The sequence below is a fragment of the Tyto alba genome, unplaced genomic scaffold (genome assembly GCF_018691265.1).
Source record: "Tyto alba isolate M040663 unplaced genomic scaffold, T.alba_DEE_v4.0 Super-Scaffold_33, whole genome shotgun sequence".
NCBI classification, from domain to species: Eukaryota; Metazoa; Chordata; class Aves; order Strigiformes; family Tytonidae; genus Tyto; species Tyto alba.
The window spans coordinates 329634-350324 of record NW_024881308.1 but is presented as its reverse complement, the minus strand read 5'-3'; the positions used below and the strand labels follow the sequence as shown (position 1 = coordinate 350324).

At 44.1% G+C, this 20691-nt stretch overlaps 2 protein-coding genes across 2 annotated transcripts; one reads left to right on the top strand and one right to left on the bottom strand.

Annotated features, from left to right (window-relative positions):
• Positions 1-235: 235 nt before the first annotated feature.
• On the bottom strand, positions 236-2760 carry ROMO1 (reactive oxygen species modulator 1). The gene is made up of 3 exons (XM_032992935.2): positions 2710-2760; positions 2115-2245; positions 236-427 (listed from the first exon to the last, which is right to left on the bottom strand). Exons 2-3 carry the CDS (start codon positions 2243-2245, stop codon positions 319-321), a joined length of 240 nt encoding a protein of 79 aa, XP_032848826.1. The 5' UTR covers positions 2710-2760; the 3' UTR covers positions 236-318.
• A 25-nt stretch (positions 2761-2785) lies between these two features.
• Positions 2786-19394, top strand: NFS1 (NFS1 cysteine desulfurase). The gene is made up of 13 exons (XM_032992934.2): positions 2786-2935; positions 3072-3139; positions 3933-4049; positions 5737-5820; positions 6478-6630; positions 7668-7761; positions 9735-9869; positions 11286-11443; positions 12874-12979; positions 13162-13243; positions 14700-14783; positions 14910-14999; positions 15623-19394. Exons 1-13 carry the CDS (start codon positions 2827-2829, stop codon positions 15684-15686), a joined length of 1344 nt encoding a protein of 447 aa, XP_032848825.2. The 5' UTR covers positions 2786-2826; the 3' UTR covers positions 15687-19394.
• The last annotated feature ends 1297 nt before the right edge of the window (positions 19395-20691 follow it).

The window sequence follows — 20691 nt, the reverse complement described above, 5'->3', positions numbered from 1 at the left end:
GTGGAGCAGCTCTGCATCAACGCAGAAAGAATGTGAGTTGCCCAGGTCCCAAAGGGAGAAATGTGTGCTGTACTTGGGCCTGTCAAATAGGAACTTTAAGGTAGAACAAAGGATTATTAGTTCTCATTGTCATGGGTGTAAGACATGGGAAGAAAGTAGAAATTTGGTAAAATGTATATTTACAATCAACAGAGCAGGGAGGATGGTGCTTCACCCTTTCATGAAGAGCTCTCGCTTTCAGGTATCTACAGCTTTTATTAAGGTACACAGGGGGAAGGGCTGGATGGGGGCACTCTGGGATAAAACCCAAACTCCAGGTTAGCAGCGGATTCCCATACCAATAGCCATGAATGTCCCAAACGTCCCACCACTTTGCATCATCGTTTTGCCAACTCCACCCATCAGCTCTCGTCCTCTCATGCCAATCCTGAAATAAAGAAAAAACACAGGTAATTAAATAAAAGCTGAAGCCTGGCAGGTAACAGACAGGCAGCAGGAAACACCCGATACATCCAGCTAATGGCTGCCTGAGTGCCCAAATCAAACACCTCCTCTTCAGTTTCAATTTAAAATGGTATCTCCTGCCTCCAAAGTGAGACTGACTTTGGTGCCCCATGCCTGAGCTACTGTAAAAAAAAAAAGAAATTGGAACTGTTCTCTTTGGGGCACATGAGTGTCCCTTGCCATGGCCCACAAATGTTTTCCTGCAGCAGTACCAGCTGATGCTGTACCCTCCTGCCACACCACTAGCAGTAACAGCTTCACCTGCTAGTTCTCCAAATATCTTTAATTTGGAGAAAGAAAATTATGCTGTCCCAAGTATTTGATTTTACAGAGAATAAAAAGGGCCTGAGGCGGTGTATTAGCATCATGTCTGGCTGCAGTGGCAGTATTTTTAGCAGCACCAACTTAAAAGAATGCAGTAAACTAACTTCCTACTGACCAGTGACACTGTATTTTTAACAAGAGAAACTTAACAGGCTTAGAAGTGTTCAGAGACATTTGTTCTCCGGTTCCCATTTACTCGAAGTCAGGCTGAAACCAAAGAACTGTTCCTTCTAAGGAAGCTCTCGTAATAGTTGGCTTTTAAGTACTGTAGTAACTGTAGGGTCTAAGGAATTTAATGCACTTGGTTTTTAAAACATGGGGAGATTTTATCTCAAGAATGGTATAGCAGAAGTAACGTAGCTGTGTCATTCATGTATGACAGAACTGCTGTTACTACTTCTAAATACCCTAAATCTTTTTTTTTTTTTTTTTTCTGCTAGCATTGTACCACTTAAAAATAGTCTCCATGAGCTGAAAGAGTTCAGAAAACTTTTTAAACTCATATCAGGTTAGGCTTTGTCCCCTTTCCTCCTTTTAGTTTCACTACCAAATCGTTGCCCATGTTTACAGATTAAAAAACCTCAAGCAGAAAGAGTTGTGCAAAATATACAAGAGCTTATTTCAGTAATTCCTCTTCATGGATGATGTGTGGCAAAACCAGTCAGTAAGCATCACAAGAGATAACTTGGAACAGCGGGCATTGTTTGTTTCCATGCTGGCATGCAAGGGGAAGGTGGAATATTGTCCCTCTGATTCACAAGGGGATCGTGACAGTGCCAGCCACAGCTCTGCCTACACTCTTGTAATTAAGACTCTGGGTCAATACAGTAATTGCCTCTATGCAGGCGGATGGGACACCCAAAGCAACACTGCCGATACCCGAGAGCTTGCAGAATAGCTCAGGAAGCTTTAAATAGAGGAGAGGGCTGCACAGGTATCTGGATAGACAATTCATCCAGCTCCTCCTGGAGCTGATCTTGCACAGCCTCAGCTTCCCAGTGCAAACCTCCCTCAGGAGCAGCAGCAAAAGGTCTGCAGAACTGCGACCCCCTCGCACGTGGCTGACCCAGGGGCCATGCGCTGCCATCACCAGACGTTCCCATGTGAGGCTGGGGCTGACAGCAGGCTCTCAAACTGTGGCTGATTCAGAGCCACCGGCAAAGTTTCACCAATGTGACAGCACAGAACCAGACCTGCACCTCCCTTCCCAACCCCAGAGCAGAAGCACTTCTGTCTGGCTACGGCTCTGTCACGACGTGTCCATGGAAGTCATTTCGTAGGCATACCTGAGGCAGGAAAATGTGCCAAACAGCGCTCCTGCTGCCATGCCCACTGCAAAGCCCATCATGAAACCCATCTTCACTCTGTCAAAGCAGCTGGGCTGCGATTGCCCATATGGGCCCACGGTCACAGGCATCTAGAAAAGAAAGCATAAAACCCCACACGGATTTACTGCTTTGTCTAACACATTTCTATGACCAAACCGGGATGGAGAGCAGGCCCACACATTTCAGAGCTTCTCGTCAGCGTAGTGCCGGAGGCTTTGCAGGCTTTCAGACTTGTTTTCTCGCCTGTCAAGTAGGAAGAGACATGAAGGGTGTCCCAGGGCCCTGACGACGGCCCCGCTCCGCCCTCAGCGAGCCCCTGGGAGCGCCACTGTGTCTCCGAGAGCCGTTTCAGGACCCCACTCTCCGCTCGCAGCTCCACGGGAGCAGCGCACGACGTCGCCTGGCGAAGCCCCCGCCGCCGGGCCCGGCCGGGCCCTCCGGGCTCCCACCGCCCTCCCGCCCGAGGCCCGCGCCGCCGCCGGCTCCGCCTCCCGCCCGGGACCCGCTTCGCCCCGCGGCCGCCCCCCCCCCCCCCCCCCGGGCCCGCCCGCACCTCGCTCGCCCCGTCCCCGCCGCTCCCTCCGCCGCCGCCCGCTCCGGCCTCCGCTTCCGGCGCGCGCCGCGCCGCGGCCGGAAGGGGCGGGCGGCCGCCACGCCCGGTGCTGCGGCCATGCTGCTCTGGCGGCGCCTCGCAGCCCTGCGGGCTCCCCCCGCCTCCCGGCGGCTCTCGGCGGCCGGGCCGGGGCCGGGGCCGGGGCCGGTGTCGCGACAGGCGCCGGGTAAGGCCGCGGTGGGGGCGGAGCCGCTGTCGGGGTCGGGGGGCGGTGGCGCAGCCCGAGGCTCGGCCCGGCCGGCGCCCCGCGGCGGCGTCGCTCCCGCAGGCGCCTGACAGCAGCTCGTTCTTCCTCCCCTCAGGGCGAAGCGGCGATGGAGGCGGCGCCCCGCGGCCGCTCTACATGGACGTCCAGGCCACCACCCCGCTGGTAAGGGCCGGGCCTCGCAGGGGCTGCGGTCTGGCCCCACGTCGCCGTGTCGCAGCCTCCCGGCTGCCCGTACTCCTGCAGCCGCTGCCTCGCCCCCCAGATCCGCGGGGTTCCCCCTAAAGAAACTTTGTGCCTGTTCTCTTTTTTTTCTGGAGCGGTCGCGTGTTCTCCGAGTTTAAGGCTTTCCCGGCGCTCCTGGGGATGGCCCGTGGGTAACGGAGCGGCACTGAAAGTTAGCTGGAACGACAGACGCCTTTGTCTGGGGCACTAGGGAGGTCTAGGACATCCTCCAAAAGGCTTTTCAACCCTGCCGTGACAGTCTGGTTGCCGGTGACTCCCACCACACCCCAGGGTGTGCAGGGGTTTGGCGCCTGCAGGTGCGCTGCAGGGTGGGAGCAGTGGTAGAGCTGCCTTGGAGCTTACACCGACATCGGCAGGGATGGGTACTGCTTTGACGGGCAGCAAGAAATTTATTTATCCAAAGTACTGACCTGTGTAATTTTTCCTGACTTTTTAAGACCTTGTATTTTTTGCTTAGAAAATTCCATTCCCCTGCGATCGTCTTGGTGCAGATCAAGGTTACATGCAAGGACACAGAACATAATTGCCAGATATTCATATTTGCTGGAGGCTATGTTGTATATCATGTACAATAACCTCAAGTTTTTGAGATCTGGCTTGAGCTAAACCGAGACACTGAAGCAGAAGTGTTACTAATCCTGGGGCATGTGTCGGGGGGACAGAGATGCTTTTCCATCTCTGTTTTTGAGGCTGGGTGGTTTGTGTCCCACAGGATCCCAGGGTCCTGGACAGCATGCTCCCGTACCTGACGGCCTACTACGGCAACCCCCACTCCAGGACTCATGCCTACGGCTGGGAGAGCGAGGCTGCGATGGAGAAAGCGAGGCAGGTGGGTCTTTGGCTCTCTGCAGCCGTTGTTGGGTTTCTGCTGGTGAGGAAATGCAGTGTCAAAATAAAATCAAAAGCAATGATAAACCCGTTAGTTCTTTGTGGCCTGGATTTAGCAGCATCCTCTTTGTTTAGCTGTACTTCAGCAGATTGATTGCAAGAAAAAACAGTGAGATTAGGGCAACGGAAATGGCAGAAACCAGTACTTTAGGCAAAGATGCCTCAGGAGTTTTGGTTTCCTGAGGTCAGAAGTGTGCTGCTGCAGTAATTGGGCTAGCTTCATATTTTAATATTCTCCTAATCTTAGGTATGGGTCTTTGTAACTTTTTTCTGAAGTCGTATGTACTGAGCTTTTGTCCACTTGACTTTTATGTTCTTTTACGACATACTAATGCTTAATACCACTACTGCTAATGACTATGAGTTCCTTATGTATTTTGTATTAATGCAGACATTTAGACTACTGTACCTGTGCCATAACTTTGTTAGATACTCGCTGTAATCATTTTGAGGCAGTCCTGGGTTTGAGTGAGTGGTGGAGTTTTTTGGTGGCAGGGGAGGGGGCTATCGGGGCGGCCCCCTGTGAGAAGCTTCTCAAAGCTCCCCCAGCTCCATGTCAGCTCCACCTCTGCACCAAAACTGAGCCCATCAGCTGCGCCTCTGCGATAACGTATTTCAGAAGGGACGTGGTGAGGAGCAGTGGGACTGGTGAGGGGGAGTTGGGGCAGCTGCGTGAACACCAAGGTCAGTGGAGGAACGGAGGAAGAAAGGAGGGGGGAGGTGTGCCGGAGCAGAGACCCCCCTGTATCCTGTGGTGAGACGGCAGGGCGGCCCCCCCTGCCACCCGTGGAGATCTACGGGGGAGCAGACATTGATTTATGGCCTGTGAGGGGCTTCGCATGGCTGACCAAGTTGACTGTGCCCGAAGAAAGTCAGGGTCCTGTGGGAAAAGGCGGCCCCCACTGTTATAGTTCGGCGCTGGGAGGATTGCAGCATGCGGGGGAGTCCCACGCCGGAGCAGCTTGGGAAGGGCTGCAGCCGTGGGAGGGAATCCAGTCGGAGAAAGTTGGTGACCCACAACAGAGCAGTGTGGGGAACGCTGCGGCCCGTGGGAAGGACTCGCATCGGAGAGGGTTTGTGGAGGACTGTCTGCTGTGAGAGGGGGACCACGCTGGAGCAGGGGGAAGAAGTTCCAGAAGCTCCCCCACTGAAGATGGAAGAGGAGGCAGCATTGCCTGCACCCCCCATTCCCTGTCCCTGTGCCACTGGGGGAGGAGGTAGAGATATGGGGAGCAGAGCTGAGCCCGGGAAGAAGGGAGGGGAGGGGGGAAGGTGTTCTCAAGATGTGGCAATGCTTCTCACTGTCCTACTCTGTTATGTGTTGTTAGTGTCCGTAATAAATGTATGGTTTTTTCCTTCCCCTAACGAGTCTGCCTTTTGCCTGTGACCATAATGGGTGATTTGCCCCTCCCTGCCCTATCTCAAACCCCAAGCCTGGTTTATTTGTCCCCTCTCATTGCCAGAAGAGAAGGGGGAGTGAGTGGCTGCATGGTGGTTGGCTGCCGACCAGGCTGAAACCACGACAGAGGATCAAGGGGGTATTCTTGAAAACATTTAGCATGTGTTTTGCTATGGTGAATTCATTGCATTTTATCTAAACAAATCATATTTTGTTTCTTTTTAAACAGCAAGTTGCAGATTTAATAGGAGCTGATTCAAGGGAAATTATATTTACCAGTGGTGCAACAGAATCAAATAATATGGCAATCAAGGTAAAAGGTTATACTGGTAGTTAGTTATTATGTTAAAATTATGCTCTTAATAATTATATGCATCTTTCAGCAGTTTAAATGTTAATATGTTGGCCTAGATAGCAAATATTTGCATTCCTGTATTTATTCCTTTTGGTATTCTGCTACATACCTGAAAGAAACACGGGGATGTTTTGTGGACAGAGTATAATACTCAATGTTTATCTTACATGCACCAAATACAGTCCTTATGTTTGTGTCATTAAAATTTTTATCATGAAATATAGTGGATATTCTGATTACAGACTTTTTTTCTGAGTAAGACTAGGTAGTGTTTTAACCTTTACGTTGTGGTTGTTCAGACTTGTCATTGTGTATGACTCCATTGCAAATGTTTTTTAAAAAATATTTCTGTTAATATTGTCTGGAACTTACATCAGCTGACGTTTTCACAGGCTTTTCTGAAAACTGGGATGCTTTGAAATATGAGTGCTGATGGAAATATATAGTGTGAATTACATGTCAGTACCTTTTAAATCAATGACTTTGGGGCGAACAGGGAAGACCCAAATGAGTTATATCTATATAGTAATTCCTTGTTTCTGATCATTTTGCGTAAAGCTTTCTTTCTTCAGTGGCCTGACAGCAAATTTCTTGTTCATGGATTGTACCTCACAGGGTGTTGCAAGGTTCTATAAATCCAGAAAAAAGCACATTATTACTACGCAAACAGAGCATAAGTGTGTGTTGGATTCTTGCCGTTCCTTGGAGACAGAAGGCTTTCGGGTCACGTATCTACCTGTCAAAAAAAATGGGCTCATAGATTTGAAGGTAGGTTGTTTACTGACAGAAAGAAAGTGAAAATAAAAGAGTTTTTTGCTTCAAATTGATGCTGAGGAGAGCTTTGTGTTCTCTTGATGATAAAGAGGAAAGGATGCTAAATATCGCAACGTAGAATGAGAGTCACAGTCAAATCTCCGTCACAGTTGGAGAAGGATTTTCTGTTCTGGTGCTCTAGACTTTTTCTCAACCAAAACATCCATTTCTTATCCCACCATTCGCCTGCCTGTGGAGGTGGAGCTGTTGTGTACCCTGCAGAGAGCCCAGTATATGACTCGGATGGACCTGGCTTTGATACAGGGTTTAGTGGTGAAATTTCATGACCTGAGCTACCCTAGGCATCAGCAACAGCGATTACAATACTCCCTTCCCATTGCTGTCCATGAACTGACCCTTCTGGGTGTGCTGGCCACAGTCCTGGGACTTAGAAGCTGGTGTATATGCCCATTTCATCATTTATGTCCTGTAATACAGGACAGCATCCATTTTATTTCTAGCCCTGTCATCTGGCTTGGAGAGATGATGTGTGTATGTGGTGGAGTAGAGGGATCAGGCCTGCAGGTGCAGAAGTGTTAGTCATATTCTCTGAAAATTTTGCTGACAGACCCCATCTTTGCATGACACTTTCTTTTACACAGTGCAGTTCCTTTACAGCCAACGTCACTTTGTCTACATGTGGCTTAATCTGTTTTGTGAGTGGTTAATTCACTAAAGAAAATAGTTCAGAGGAATGTATGAGACATAGGAAAAGCCTGTTCTGACTCCATTAAATCAAGTCAGGTGGCACAGTGCATACCAGGGTTAGGATATGCAGAAATGCAATTGATCACGCCCCTCTTCCTACAGGAATTTTGTGTTCACATGGATTAGTGCTCTCACCAGGACTGTTTGTCATAACCCAAGTGGTTTGTTGGTAATGTGCTAGTTTGGGGGCTGGTGGTTCAGATTTGCTAGCAAATTGATGGTGTGCACAGCAGTCTTGCTTCTGCTGTTAGTCACAACTTCTGTCTGTTTGAATATTTCACTAGGATTTGGAGGGTGCATTCCAACCAGATACCAGTTTGGTTTCTGTAATGACTGTGAATAATGAAATAGGAGTAAAGCAGCCAATTCACGACATTGGTAAGTACACCATGGTTGCCAGAGGCCGGCTAATGTCTCTTCTGCTTAATATTACTTAATATTTTCATAGCCAAGTGCTACTGATGCAAAAGATTAGGTGTAGTTTAGTTAAGGAATAAATAACAATGCTGTCCCAAATAAAAACTTATTTTAAAAGCGAAAAAAGGATGAAATTCAGTACTTTTACAGTGAGTATTGCAGCAACGATAGCCTTGTAGTACAGATCAGCTGCAGCGTTTCTAGTTTCATTCTGAATTGTACAATGGATGAAAAAATTGCACAGAATAACTGGCCAAATTGAGTTTGCATACTGTAATCGTTTATTGAGCACTTGTAGTGTTTAAGAGGATAAATGTGCAGAATTTGGGGTGGCAGGGGATGATGAGCACCACACTTAAATACCTCTTCACCCCCAATATTGCCATATACAGTAATGAGCAATTGGTTTGGAGGTCAAAAGGCCGCTTCAGAGCCAGATTTCTGGAACAGGAGGCAGGGAGAGGGTGAACCAGGCTCTGAGCAGGCAGATGGAGAGATAGGGACCTCAAAACAGTCTGGAGAACCAGGGTTGTTGGAGCAGGCAGAGTGAGCGGGTGGCCCACATATGCAGCTCCTGGGGTCCCATGGTGATTCCCTGATAATGTTTTCCATGACAGTGACAAAACACCCCACCCCCCTTCATATTCAAGATGACCTTTCAAAAGATGTTTGAGTTTTTAGACAGTTTTTAGGCATTGCTCTATGCCCTGGAGTTCATACTGCATGGTTCTGGAGGGTATTGTTTTCCCAGGCTGTGGTTTCTTAGCCCGTTGTGCAGCTAAATTTCCTCTTGCTTATCTGCATTTTTTTTTTCCTTTATTGTGCTCAAAGCAACATTTCCCCCAAGGATCTTTAAGGTTATATTTCTTCATTGACAAGTAACTGACCATCAGTGAGTTGCTCACAGGCCCGAGGACTCTCTTTTCCTCCTGTCTTTATCTTGTCAAGGCTGTTACTGTGGTCCCACACTTGAGTGCCAGAGATAGCTGGTACGAAGCTCTGGTTCCCACAGTAAATTCTCGTAACACCTTGATAACCAGTCTGATAGGCCAGGACTGAGACCTTTCAGAGTTAACCTCAGATCCTGTTTGTGTGAGGCCTGTGGCCTGTGATTAGCAGAAGCAATGCTGTTCCTTCTGGACCGCAGGAGGACAGCTTCTGTGAAAGGTATTGCGAAACTTGTGCGGAGGAGAGGTCTGGGATGCAACTGTGCTAGATACAGATTCTGTGGAAGATGAGTTGTGAGTTTCTTGATGACAAAAATAAATTATATTTCAGTTATCTGCCCGTTAACATTACATTATTTTGTTCCTTAGTATATTTTGTCTCTGGATGCAGAAACATTAATTGTAGGCTTGAGTGACTTTAGGTGGGAGTAATCAGTGCATGTGAGGACTAGTGACAATTCAAGAACGTTTTTGAAGCTGACTATTGCAATACTTGGAAAATAGAGGAAAGGGCATAAAAATACATGGCAGGTATAAACTTGAAATAAAACTGGCTTGTATTGGACTGGTGTTGAGAAGGAAAATAATCAAGAAAAAAAATTTAATTTTGTCCAGCTGTGGAGTCATTCCTGTGGGGAAACTTGGATGTCCCATGCAGCCATTTGTACTTAAACTTGGTAGATGTGTGTTTGGAAACAATCTAACTTCTTAACAGCAGAAGACTTTTTAACTTCTCAATGGAAGAAATTCTCCGTAGTCTTGCTTGCTGACCTGCCTAAACCTGTGCCCAACTAGTCATCACGTAGAATAGCTCCTACACAGCTTTAGACTGTACGAGAAACATGACAGCACCTATTTCTTCCTTTTTCAGCTCATAACTGGTGCCTGCTATAAACTGATGCTTTATATTCATTGTTGGAATCACTGGAATCATAACAATTAGATGAGATAATGTGGGTTTTTTTTCCTTTTGTGTTTTTATTACAGGTGAGATCTGCCGTGCACATAAGGTTTTCTTCCACACAGATGCTGCACAAGCAATTGGTAAAATTCCTATGGATGTCAATGGCATGAAAATTGATCTAATGAGCATCAGTGGCCATAAAATATATGGGCCCAAAGGTACTTACAGAGGTGTTTTTCTAGAGAATTGTTGTTTCCATGCCAACCTTAAGGTAACTACACAAGGTGTGAAGTCAAGCCTCTCTGTCGTAGTGACTGTTACTTAAACCATAGAAAACTATTCTAGGACTGTTATTGTACTGACTTTGGAGTAGTTCAGGCACTGCTGCCAGACTTAGAGCTGCTGTAAGTGAGTCTTCATTGGTGACCAGTTGTGAGGTGGCTTCACCAAAGGAAGAAACAGTATCTTATAATGGTGGCAGCATTAGGAGGAGTGGCTTTTCAGGGGTCATCTGCTTGGTGTGTAGCAGCATTGATGCTGAAACAGTTGAAGTGAAAACACTGGGTTATAGGGAAAAGTTTAGATCTAAGTGTAACTTTCAACAAGGAGATCAAAAGGTAACTGGAAGCTTTAAATTCTTAGTGATTTTGGTTGTCTTCTACTTCCAATGACTTCTTCCCCCCAACCCCATTCATGCATCTAGTTGGCAGAATGGGGTTTAAAATCTGGCTATGCATTTTCTAGTTGACTCCCAGGTAGTAAAAGTTCAGCTACTATCACTATCATGGTCCATTTAGTTTGTAACACTGGATGTAGAAAGACAGAAATCACATTTGCTGTATTTTCTGTGCTATTCAGAAATAAAAGGCAAAAATACTATTTTTCAATGTCTTCTTTTTCTGTACAAGCTCTCCTGAGAGCTGAAGACATATCTAAGTTTCCAACCAGTAACTTTGAGTAGGTGACAGACATAAATTTTCACAACTTAATGATGACCAGAAGTTGGAACCATTCTTCCTGTGGTGACAGTCACTCGGTTAGGTGTGCCAATGCACATGAAGACACAGAAATCAAGTTTCCAGGTGAGAAGACTATAGAGTAAAATTGGCTGCCAGTCAGAACTGGCTCATCTAATCTGCCCCTTGGAAACTGGTGCTGCTGCTGAGGGTCCCTAATGAGAAGAAAGGAATAGGACTCCTGGGACTCGTGCTAGCCTGGTAATCCAGGGAGAGGAATTCTAGAGCTTTCAGTTGGAAGTCAGTAAGGGAGCATCAGTGAATGAAATATGCACACGTGAAAACTCCAGTGCAAAGGGAAGAACTTCAGCTGTGCACAGGAACTGTGAGAAGTAAGGGAAGTACTGAATCTTTAGGTAGCTGAAGCACACGGAAGAACTGAGCTTCTCCCATGGCTGAAGCTCTGGGAGCCTGAAAAAAGAGGAACATGAACAGTGTGAACAAATGCCATTTCCTAGGAAATACTGGGCTTCTGTATGTGTTCACTACTTTTTTCTACTGTGAGGGGTCCAGATATGTGTTTGCTGTGGAAATAAGGAATGTTACCAAACCTTGGAGTCCCTTTTCATCATTTCAGAACTGTGAGTGTATACTAAAACAGGTTTCCTTGTTTTCAAGGGGTTGGTGCTGTCTATGTTCGTCGTCGACCACGCGTCAGGCTAGAACCCCTGCAAAGTGGGGGAGGCCAGGAGAGAGGACTGCGGTCTGGGACTGTTCCCACTCCTTTAGCAGTAGGCCTGGGGGCAGCGTGTGAAGTGGCACAGCAAGAGATGGAGGTATGTGGGAAAAGATATTTGTCCTGGATTCCAGAAAATAACATAACAGTGCCAGGTAGGTCTTGGGTTCCTTAGGTCTTTTTGTGTCCATGTGCCTGAACTAAACCTGATTCTCATGTTATAACACTAAGTAAATGTTTTGAGATCTTCAGGGATGGTTTTGGGCAATTCGAAGCTGATTTTTATCTGGCTTAAGTTTCTTTTTTCTTTAAGTGATTTGAATCGTGATTTTCTACAACAGGTTTATAGTTGACAGTTTTAGTGAAATACAGCCTTAAGCGCTTGTACTCATCTCTCCATTCTGCATGCATGTATTAGTAGCAACTCCAAAATGAATATATCATTATGTATATTAAGAAAAATTAAGACTTCCTAGTCCATTGTCATACCTGTTAAATGTATGTAAGTTCAAGTTTACTGCAGCTTTGCAACTAAGAATTTATTTTTTTCCCAGCTTGGACAGTAAAGTTTATTTGCTAGGTGTGGTGTCTAAGCCTCTGTGTGCTGCTATATCTGTGGGCACCAGTGCATTCCTTACAGCTGGAATGTAAAAATCCCTTAATGTAACACCAGTGCAATGCATAAGCCATGTATCTGTACACATAGGATCAAGCTTCTTTCTGGGAGACGGGCAGAGATCTGCCATCTGGGCTGGGTGGTTATGGAAGCCTTGTTAGAGGCTGGAGAGCCTGCAGTGCCTGAACCTGCACAAGCCTCAGATCTGCATTCTCTTCCTTGCCTGGCAGAGTTTTGGCATTGCTAAACCAAGTAATATTTGAGATAGCCTTGTTTTCTTCTAAAGCTTTTTCGAGCGTCTGAACAAGCATGAATTGCATGTGTGCGTCTGGCTGTTTCTGTGCACCAAAGTTGATGCCATACCTTACTGGTTTTTTTAGTGTAAGTGACCTCATTTTTTCTAGTCTAGAACAAGACACTGCACATGGGCAGTTCTCATTGTGTAGGTTATGTGTTGTAAAAGCTGAGTTCACAGTAACTTGTGAGCCCATGTCTTTATGTAGTACAGTTTGAGAGCTCCTAGGGAAATAAGGGGCACTTACCATAATAGATGCCCTTTCCAGTGTTGCAAAATGCAACATCTCATGCATTACTTAACTGGTCTTTAAACACAAAGAACTTGGTGCTTTTATGAAAACCAATTTGCCAGCTTGTATACATAGATCTTTCTGAATAGTTTGGAATATTTTTGAAGGCTGAGCTAGCTAGGACTAATCTGGTAATTCTCTTTTAAAAGAGTCTCTAGAGTAGGCAAAGTTTGACAGTTTATTTTTAAGTTTCAGATGTGTTCTTTCCCTAGTCTAACCGAACCCAGCTCCTTCAGTCTGCTCATGGTTGGTGACACAAAGCAGTTTGAGTGAGGTCAAACTGTACACTGTTTATTATTTTGATGTCTTTCCTGGTCTCTTTGCTAGTATGACCATAAGCGAATCTCACAACTGGCAGAACGACTGGTTACAAAAATAATGAATGAAGTTCCTGATGTGGTTATGAATGGAGACAGAGAGCATCGCTATCCAGGTAACATTAGCAAAATCCTGAGCCTGTTGAAACCATCTAGCTCCTCATTGTTTATGGCCATGACTGAGTAATGCACTCTAGCTACACATTATTCAAATACTGCCAGGTGGGGTAGGATTTGCCTGAGATTTCAGTTGATGGAAGGTTTTTTTTTTTTTCCTATTTCATTTATTTGTATGTAGGATGCATCAATTTATCTTTTGCTTATGTGGAAGGGGAGAGTCTTCTGATGGCTCTGAAAGATGTGGCTCTGTCTTCAGGAAGGTAGGTGGAATGTGTGGGAGGGATAGCAGTATATTTGGAGAGAAAATAACATCTGCTAGTGGAGGGTACAAACTAAGGAATGGTCTCCTCTGTGCCCATATTTGTGTATTGGGTTAATGAATCAGCCTGGCATTGATTGCATTCTAAAATGGTGTTTCTCTGAAGTGGCACGTTTCAAATTAAGGTCAAATTTACTTCATCCTGAAAGAGGAAAAAAGAAAAAAATCAACCAACCAACCAAAAAAACCTAAACAAAACAAGCAACAACAACAAACCCCCACAAACAGAAAACCCAACCTAGAAATTACTACCTGCCAGCCTTGCAGGCTCGTTACCTGGAATCTGAGTAGCCTTGACTTGTAACTGCCGGTGACACTTTCATTCTGTAGGCTACCAACATTTGAGCAGCTTCTGTCCTTCAGCAGGATTTCACACAAGCGGCAGATTGTGACTAGAATCTACCGAGGCTGGACAAATATCTGAACTAAATTAGCTCACAGTGCCTGTGTTTAATGCAAAGGCAGAAAGAAAATTAAATACACTTTTATGGAGCTGTGACTCTACGGGAGTGACAAGTAACATTTCTGTTACTAAGACAAACTTGATGCTTATGATGAAGTTAATGGAGTGTAAAGATATCTGCCCTCCTTTCCTCACCTTTGAGAAAAAATGCAGTTGGCATATCTTAATTAGAAATATGTTGGCACTATGAACAGGAAGAACAAGTCTCCACATGACTGTCTCTGAAGCCAAACGCTTCTGTAATTTGAAAATCTCTTCTGAGGCTCTGCTTTGTGCACCAGTAAAGATTGTAAACATCTCTCTCTGGTTTGTGCTGCATGTTGCTACCTGTAAAAATTGAGTAACAACATGTAACCAGTTTTGCCTACTGCTTCAAGATGAAAGTTCTCTCTGCTGACGACTATAACTAGATTGTCTTGCTCTGGATTCCTCTGTGTACTGTTCTTCACTTATTTGTTCTGATGCCAAACAGCAGCTTGTGAAGTCTTTTTATCTTTTTTTTTAATGTTCCCGTTGGTATGTTACCTTCTCTGGCTAATTCTGTCTTGGCTCTTTTGTCTTTTTTTCATGGCCTTCACTTCAGCTACCTCTTAGTCTGCATTCCCACTGCTTCTGTTTGGCAGTGTGTTTATTCTTACTGCATTATCTGTGTTCTTTCTTTTTACTCCATGCTCCTGATTTGTTACCCTCATTCCCCTCTAATTCCTGCCTCTGCCATTCTTTTTCTGAGCAGCAGAAATACCACTCTTGCTTGTATTCACTGGTGGTTTCTCTGAGGCTGGGGAAGCTGATACAGACTGTTGTAAAGAGTTGTAGTAACATTAAATGTCTAAGTGACTTATTCTTTGTTGGAGGAAATTAATGAAGTGTTACCTCAGTGTAGCATCTGCATATGAACAGAAGTTTGAAATTTGCCTGCCTTCCCTTTCCCTAGTGCTTGTACATCAGCTTCTCTGGAGCCTTCCTATGTTTTGCGGGCAATTGGAACAGACGAAGACTTGGCTCACTCATCTATAAGGTGCATGGAATGGTCTTCCTTAATGTTTCCAAATATTTTTCTTTTCTGCTAAAAGCAGGTGGTGGATTTGTTCCACCACTCTATATGCATGTTATTCTAGTCCTTAATAGTTTTCTTTTGGTTTAGATTTGGTATTGGTCGTTTCACTACAGAAGAAGAAGTGGATTATACAGTGCAAAAGTGCATACAGCATGTTAAGAGGCTGAGGGAAATGAGGTGAGCCATCTTCTTATTGAACATAAAGATTTCTTAGGTATGATAATCATTTGAGGATTTGGATTTAGTTGAAAGTAATTGTTTGCTCCCTAAAATCTGGTGTTGTCTCTGTATATAAGCAAACAGTGTTGCCAGAGTGGGTGGTGGGCCTGATCTTAACAGTAGTGACAAATTTTTAAGGAAACAAAGCTCCTCCCAGATCCTGCCTTTGTCAGGGAAAGAATAGGAGTAGGGCAAGCATGCAGGGCAGTACCTAGAAGTTTCTAAGCCAGAGATGGTATTACTGAGTTTATGTAATGATAAACTGTTTTATTTTGGTGAAACTGAAAGACTCCTGACTCATCTGGACAGTGTCAAATGCAGGGGCTCAAGTCTCTAATAGACAGGAGTACTTCATGCCAAAAGTGGGAGCAGGAAATGAGGGTGCACCTACCCTCACCTCTTGTATTTTGGGCTGAGGACACAGTTGAGGACTGACCATCTGAAGCTCTCTTACTGACCTCCAGAAGGGGAAGATAGGTATCTCTGAATTCCTTCTGTTGTTGATGAAGTTGTTGGTTTGGTTATTGATGATGTCATCCTGTGCATTTTAGATAGCCCTCATTTTTCTCATTTCTTTACAGCCCCCTCTGGGAAATGGTGCAGGATGGAATTGACCTCAAAAGCATTAAATGGACTCAGCACTGAGAAAACACTGCTATCCATGGACTAGATGTGGATGTGGATTAAAATGCATTTTCTGTACATTCCTGGACAAATACTGCAGTGCTTCTGTTTTCTGATACTTGTAATTTCACTGAAAGACTACCCTTTCTGATCACAAAGTCTAAGAAGCCAAAAATTAAACTAGCCTTTTTGCTGGAGAAAGGCAGGATAGTATAATACCCATTGCATTTATATTGACACACAGAAATTTGTGCTAAAATGTAATTTATTTGGAAATGTATTTTCTTTTCTATTAAGCATGTTACTCCTGGGCCAGTGGAATCCTGGCAAGAGGTTGTTACTTCTGAGTGTAAAACATTCTGTGTAGTGGTTCTGTTTGCAGTACAGACCTATTGCCAAGCCTCCTGTTCATTCTGAGGTGGGCATCCTGCAACAGCATCTGGTTTTGTGCTGCTCAGATGCACTGTACTGCATGAAGGTCTCAGAAAGGAAGAAGCTTGGCATTTCTAGAGGAAAAGGATGCCTCAGTGTGGCTATGTGCCTTCACAGTTAAGTATGTGCAGTTAACTTTTTTGTTTCTGAAGCTGAGTATTTTTATCTCCTTTGGTTTTATCTCTTTTTGTGTGATGCTTGTGTAGACCAGTGTGCAGTAATCCAAAACATCCTTCTGCATTAGCATTTATGATACAAAGATGATGCACTTTGCTGTCGCCTCCATTGTGTTTTTCCCATGGAATTTTTTTTTCTAGGGAAAGAAAACTTGAATGACTGGGGAAGAGGGATAGGCGGAATATGTCATCTTCAGTTGCAGTACCAGTTTAGTTGGAACGTGAGTGGTGGAGGTGGTGGGGAGAGCAGATAAAGTACAGTGTCTTAGGGCAGTCTGGGTTTTTTGTTGGTTTGGATTTTTTTTTCGTCCTCTTGTGATGTGTCCTTTGCTGTTACTCAGAGTTTGCCTATGGGCTATTGGTTTCTGTCACTTTAGGGAGTCTTTCCCAGCTGAGCCTAGATGTTTTGTCTGGAAATAAGAACATCGGGCTCTGGAGTTTTCTCTGTGTGACAGACTATACTTCTGTCTGACTAGAGACTTACATGGGAATCTGTTCCCTGCAAATGCTGGGGGAAAGTGTCTGTTAAAAAGTGTTTGATGGCATCAGTGTTTCTCCTTTCTTACCTTTGTTGATCTTCCCAGTAGGAAACTTAAGCCTGTATTACCAAGTGCCTTTGTTTCTGTTGCATAAGCACACAGCTCTCAAATTAGTTTTGTTGATTGATAGATGCTGTATTAGCTGCTAAATTTAATATACCCTATAGACAGCATGTGTTCAGTTCTGGATGGTATCTACCTCGAGGATGAACCATGTAATATAAAAGCTGAAGCTAAGTCTCACAAGGTGGTTTGTGTCACAGAAGCTTGTGGTTTTTGTTTTTTACCCGGGACAGATTTGGTTGTGTGTAATGCAAAGCTAATCCTCAATTGTTCAAATTACTAGCTTTAGCAGTTTTAATATTGTAGGGCTGGCACCTTATATTTCATCACAACATTTTTAAAACTGCCGTAAGCATAAATAGGTTTTAGAGGTGTTGTATGTACTATGTTTTATCCTTGGGCCATATATGTTTTCTGGATTAAGCATGTGATAACACTTTACCAACATGTTTTAGAACTATGTTTATGAAACTGTTCTTTCTGTTTCATGGATGGTAACAAATTATAGATAACACTTAAACCTGGCTACTTTCAGTCTTTTTGGATCCACCTTTGTGGCTGAACTATGCAGCGCAATCAGTAAGTTGCTAAATTGCAGGATTAGAGAACAGGGAAAAATAAACTCCAGTATTTTCTGTGATGCTCTTTCTGTCATCAGGTTGACATTTGACTCTTGATAAGTCATTCTTACCAAAGTCAGTGCCTGATTTTTTTTTTTTAACTCAAATAATTGAAATTGTGATTATTTTGAGAAAAGGGATCCCCAAATCTTGAAGATTCCGACCATCTCTTATGTGCTAAGATTTAAATTCTATATGTAAAGGTTTGGGAAACTTTCACACTGTTAACAAATGTTTGTTTGATTATAGGACAAGATGAGGAAAAAGTGGAGATGCTTTTCCCCATGACAGAAAGAAGTAATGCCAAGGATGAACATCTAGTTGTAGACCACTGAATGCAGCTGAAGCATTTTGTATGGGGAAGTAAATTTCTTTTGGAGGAGAATATTTACAAGTGAAACTGCCTGTAACTCAGAAGTGAGGGAGCTGTGGGGTTTTGTGGGGGTTTCTTTGGTGATTAGCAAGAGCCATTGATACTATGTGAGGATACCACAAAAGTGGGGATTTAGTGTCAGCATTTTGTAAGTGTCATAATAATTGAACCTGTGTGACAAATAGGAATAAAATAAACTTCCAGTAGTGCAAGATGGTTAGGAAATACACAAGGGAAGCAAAAAATTCTACTTGATGGATTTTAGTGTTTCTAAATGCTGATAGAGCATATCACCTAACTACAAAAAATACTGAATATTTCTCCAGGAATGATAATACAGAATTAGTTACCTATTCAGGACTTGAGAAGACAGAGAGAAAGAGAGTCAGTTAACAGATTTGTTTACAGTGTTATGCAACCAGCCATAAACTTAATGAGGATTTTTTGAAAATATAAATTAACATAAATGCTATTGCTCTAAACAAAATACCACCTCTTATCTTTGATCTTACATCTCCCTGATTGATTGGCTTGCTGTTCTCTGTCTGGTGTGGCATCAGTCATGGTCAAACTGTTTTCAGTCAAATTGTTTCTGCTAAGAACAGGTTTGTCCCATGCTTTGAAATTATAGTTTCCCAAAGTTGTCTTAAGACATCTCTTCTCCACTAAAGATAGTTTTGATTAAATTTCAGGATGGTGAATACAGTCCTGCACTGGAAGAAAGCAGATGCCATTTTTGCCATTTTTTAAAATGGATAAGCTGAGTGCTTGGGAGAGCTGAGCGCTCTGACAGCTCATGTTCCTCCTATCTGTCTGAAAGAGAGTAATAAAAAAAGGCTGGTAGAAGATGCTCTTATAAGAAAAGCTCATACTAATGAGCAATCAAAGTAGTTTTGTGCTGAGTAGGCATAGTAAAACCAACAAGACGTATAATTTTAAATGTAACTATACAAGATGAATAAGGCACATCATAATTGACTGACAGATTTTAAGTATAAACAGGAATGAAGAGAGTATTTCTGTGAGGCGTCTGTGAGGATTTTTTCTGTTGAACATTTTTCTAAATGATCTGAAAACAGTTAAGACTTGCAGTTGACACATAGTAATTGGAAAGAAAGACACAAAGTGATATGAATTATTTATTCAGTAAACTGGGTTCTTTCATCCAAACCGCATCCTTGTACAGATGAAGGAAGAAGATCAGAGGTTGTGTTTACAGAATGGTATCTCAAGGGTGCTGGAGAAGTAAGGAGTCTGGGATTTGGGGTAACGCTTTCAGACTAATGGTGCAGCAAAAGTGTAATGCAAGGAGGAAGACATTTTTATTTCAGATAAGGAATCAGCACAAGGGGTGCTGGTTCCTTCAAGCTTTACTTTAAAACGTCCTGTGTAAATTTATTTTTCCTTAGTTGCATACCTAACATCTTACTTCAGTTTTGGTTTAGGTGGACAGTACAGATAAATCAGCTCTCTCTCACTAGTTTCATCATACCTAATAAAGGCAAATCCCATTCTTTCTAACACCATTTTTCTCTTCCTGCCTTCCATCACATGCGTGGTACAGGGGAGCGTATTGGACATGGTTACTAAAGATCCCTTCCTTTAACTTTTTGCCTACCAGTGCTCTACTTTCCAGAGACACTTCCCACTGCTGTTGGTACCTAACTGCATCATGCTGCTAACCTCTCTTTGGTACCCTTGGTCACTTGGCATGTTCCTAATACTAGTCCACGCTTTTGTTCCCTCTCATCCACTCTAAAAATAAATCCGCTTCTGTTAATCTTGAATGAAGTAAATATTCTCTCCCCATGAAAATGTGGGCATGGCTGAGAAGACAATTGGAGACCTGTGGAGGTAATCTGTGTCACAGGAACAAAGTCCAATACTTCATTCCAGCCGAGCTACAGCACAGATCAGAGCTGTTGAGGTGCAAGGACATGTGCTGGTCTGTAGCAGCTGTCCAGGGCAACAGGACTTGCTCTCCAGTGCACCTTTGTGGAATTAGTACAGACACAGTCTAGAATCCTACTGAGGATTATGTAGTTTGGTCCTGGTTTTTCTGCTGGTCTGCACAGCAAAGATCACAAATCTCTCCACCAGACTTTAATTCAACAACAAAAAGCAATGTGGTGACTCATCACACTGTACAGAAGTTGAAGAGTCTTAGTTTTCTTCTGACCTGGAATATTCCAGTGCTGCCATTTTATTATCCTACACCTACTTGCTGTAGGGTGGCTGATGCAGCCCCAGAAATGCAGCAGTGCTGCAGTGAGGCCCAGAGCTGCAGTTGCTCCCGCTGCCCTTTGCATATCTTGGGCAAGCAGCTCTCCAGGGTGTATTGCAAACCTGGCTGTGGGTACTTCTGGTGAACTTCAATCGCTGGCTATTACCAGCTGTGTCAAGGGGTGCGTGATGACTGCCTCGTGTCACTAACGCTATGAAAAACCAAATTACTGGATGCTACATGGAGCAGACAAGGAGTGATGTGTAAGCAGAAGGCACACGTAGCAAGACGAAAAGGAGATGTTAGCTTGATACATTTTCAGGGCAGCTATTATAACTACCAAATAAAGTACAAAATCTGAAACCCCAGGGATAATAGGGAGAAGATAAACAAGTGTGGGCTGTTTATTGGGAGGGGATGTGGGTGGCAAAGAAGGGTTATGCAGGGAAATAACAGGAGTTACTGTGGCAATGATCAGCCCCAGGCCTGATCCCATCACCTCAGGACAACACCCCCATTGCATGTTTTGGCCCTGGTTTGTGTTAAGTGGTGAAAAACATCTAAGTTGACTGAATTGTTGAACTCCTAAATTCTATGGA

Coding starts and splice junctions, on each gene's coding strand:
- ROMO1 (XM_032992935.2), bottom strand. CDS start 2,245: ATGCCTGTGACCGTGGGCCCATATGGGCAATCGCAGCCCAGCTGCTTT. Junction 428..2,114: donor GGCACATTTTCCTGCCTCAG/GTATGCCTACGA, acceptor TCTTTATTTCAG/GATTGGCATGAGAGGACGAG.
- NFS1 (XM_032992934.2), top strand. CDS start 2,827: ATGCTGCTCTGGCGGCGCCTCGCAGCCCTGCGGGCTCCCCCCGCCTCC. Junction 4,050..5,736: donor CGATGGAGAAAGCGAGGCAG/GTGGGTCTTTGG, acceptor CTTTTTAAACAG/CAAGTTGCAGATTTAATAGG. Junction 9,870..11,285: donor TAAAATATATGGGCCCAAAG/GTACTTACAGAG, acceptor CTTGTTTTCAAG/GGGTTGGTGCTGTCTATGTT.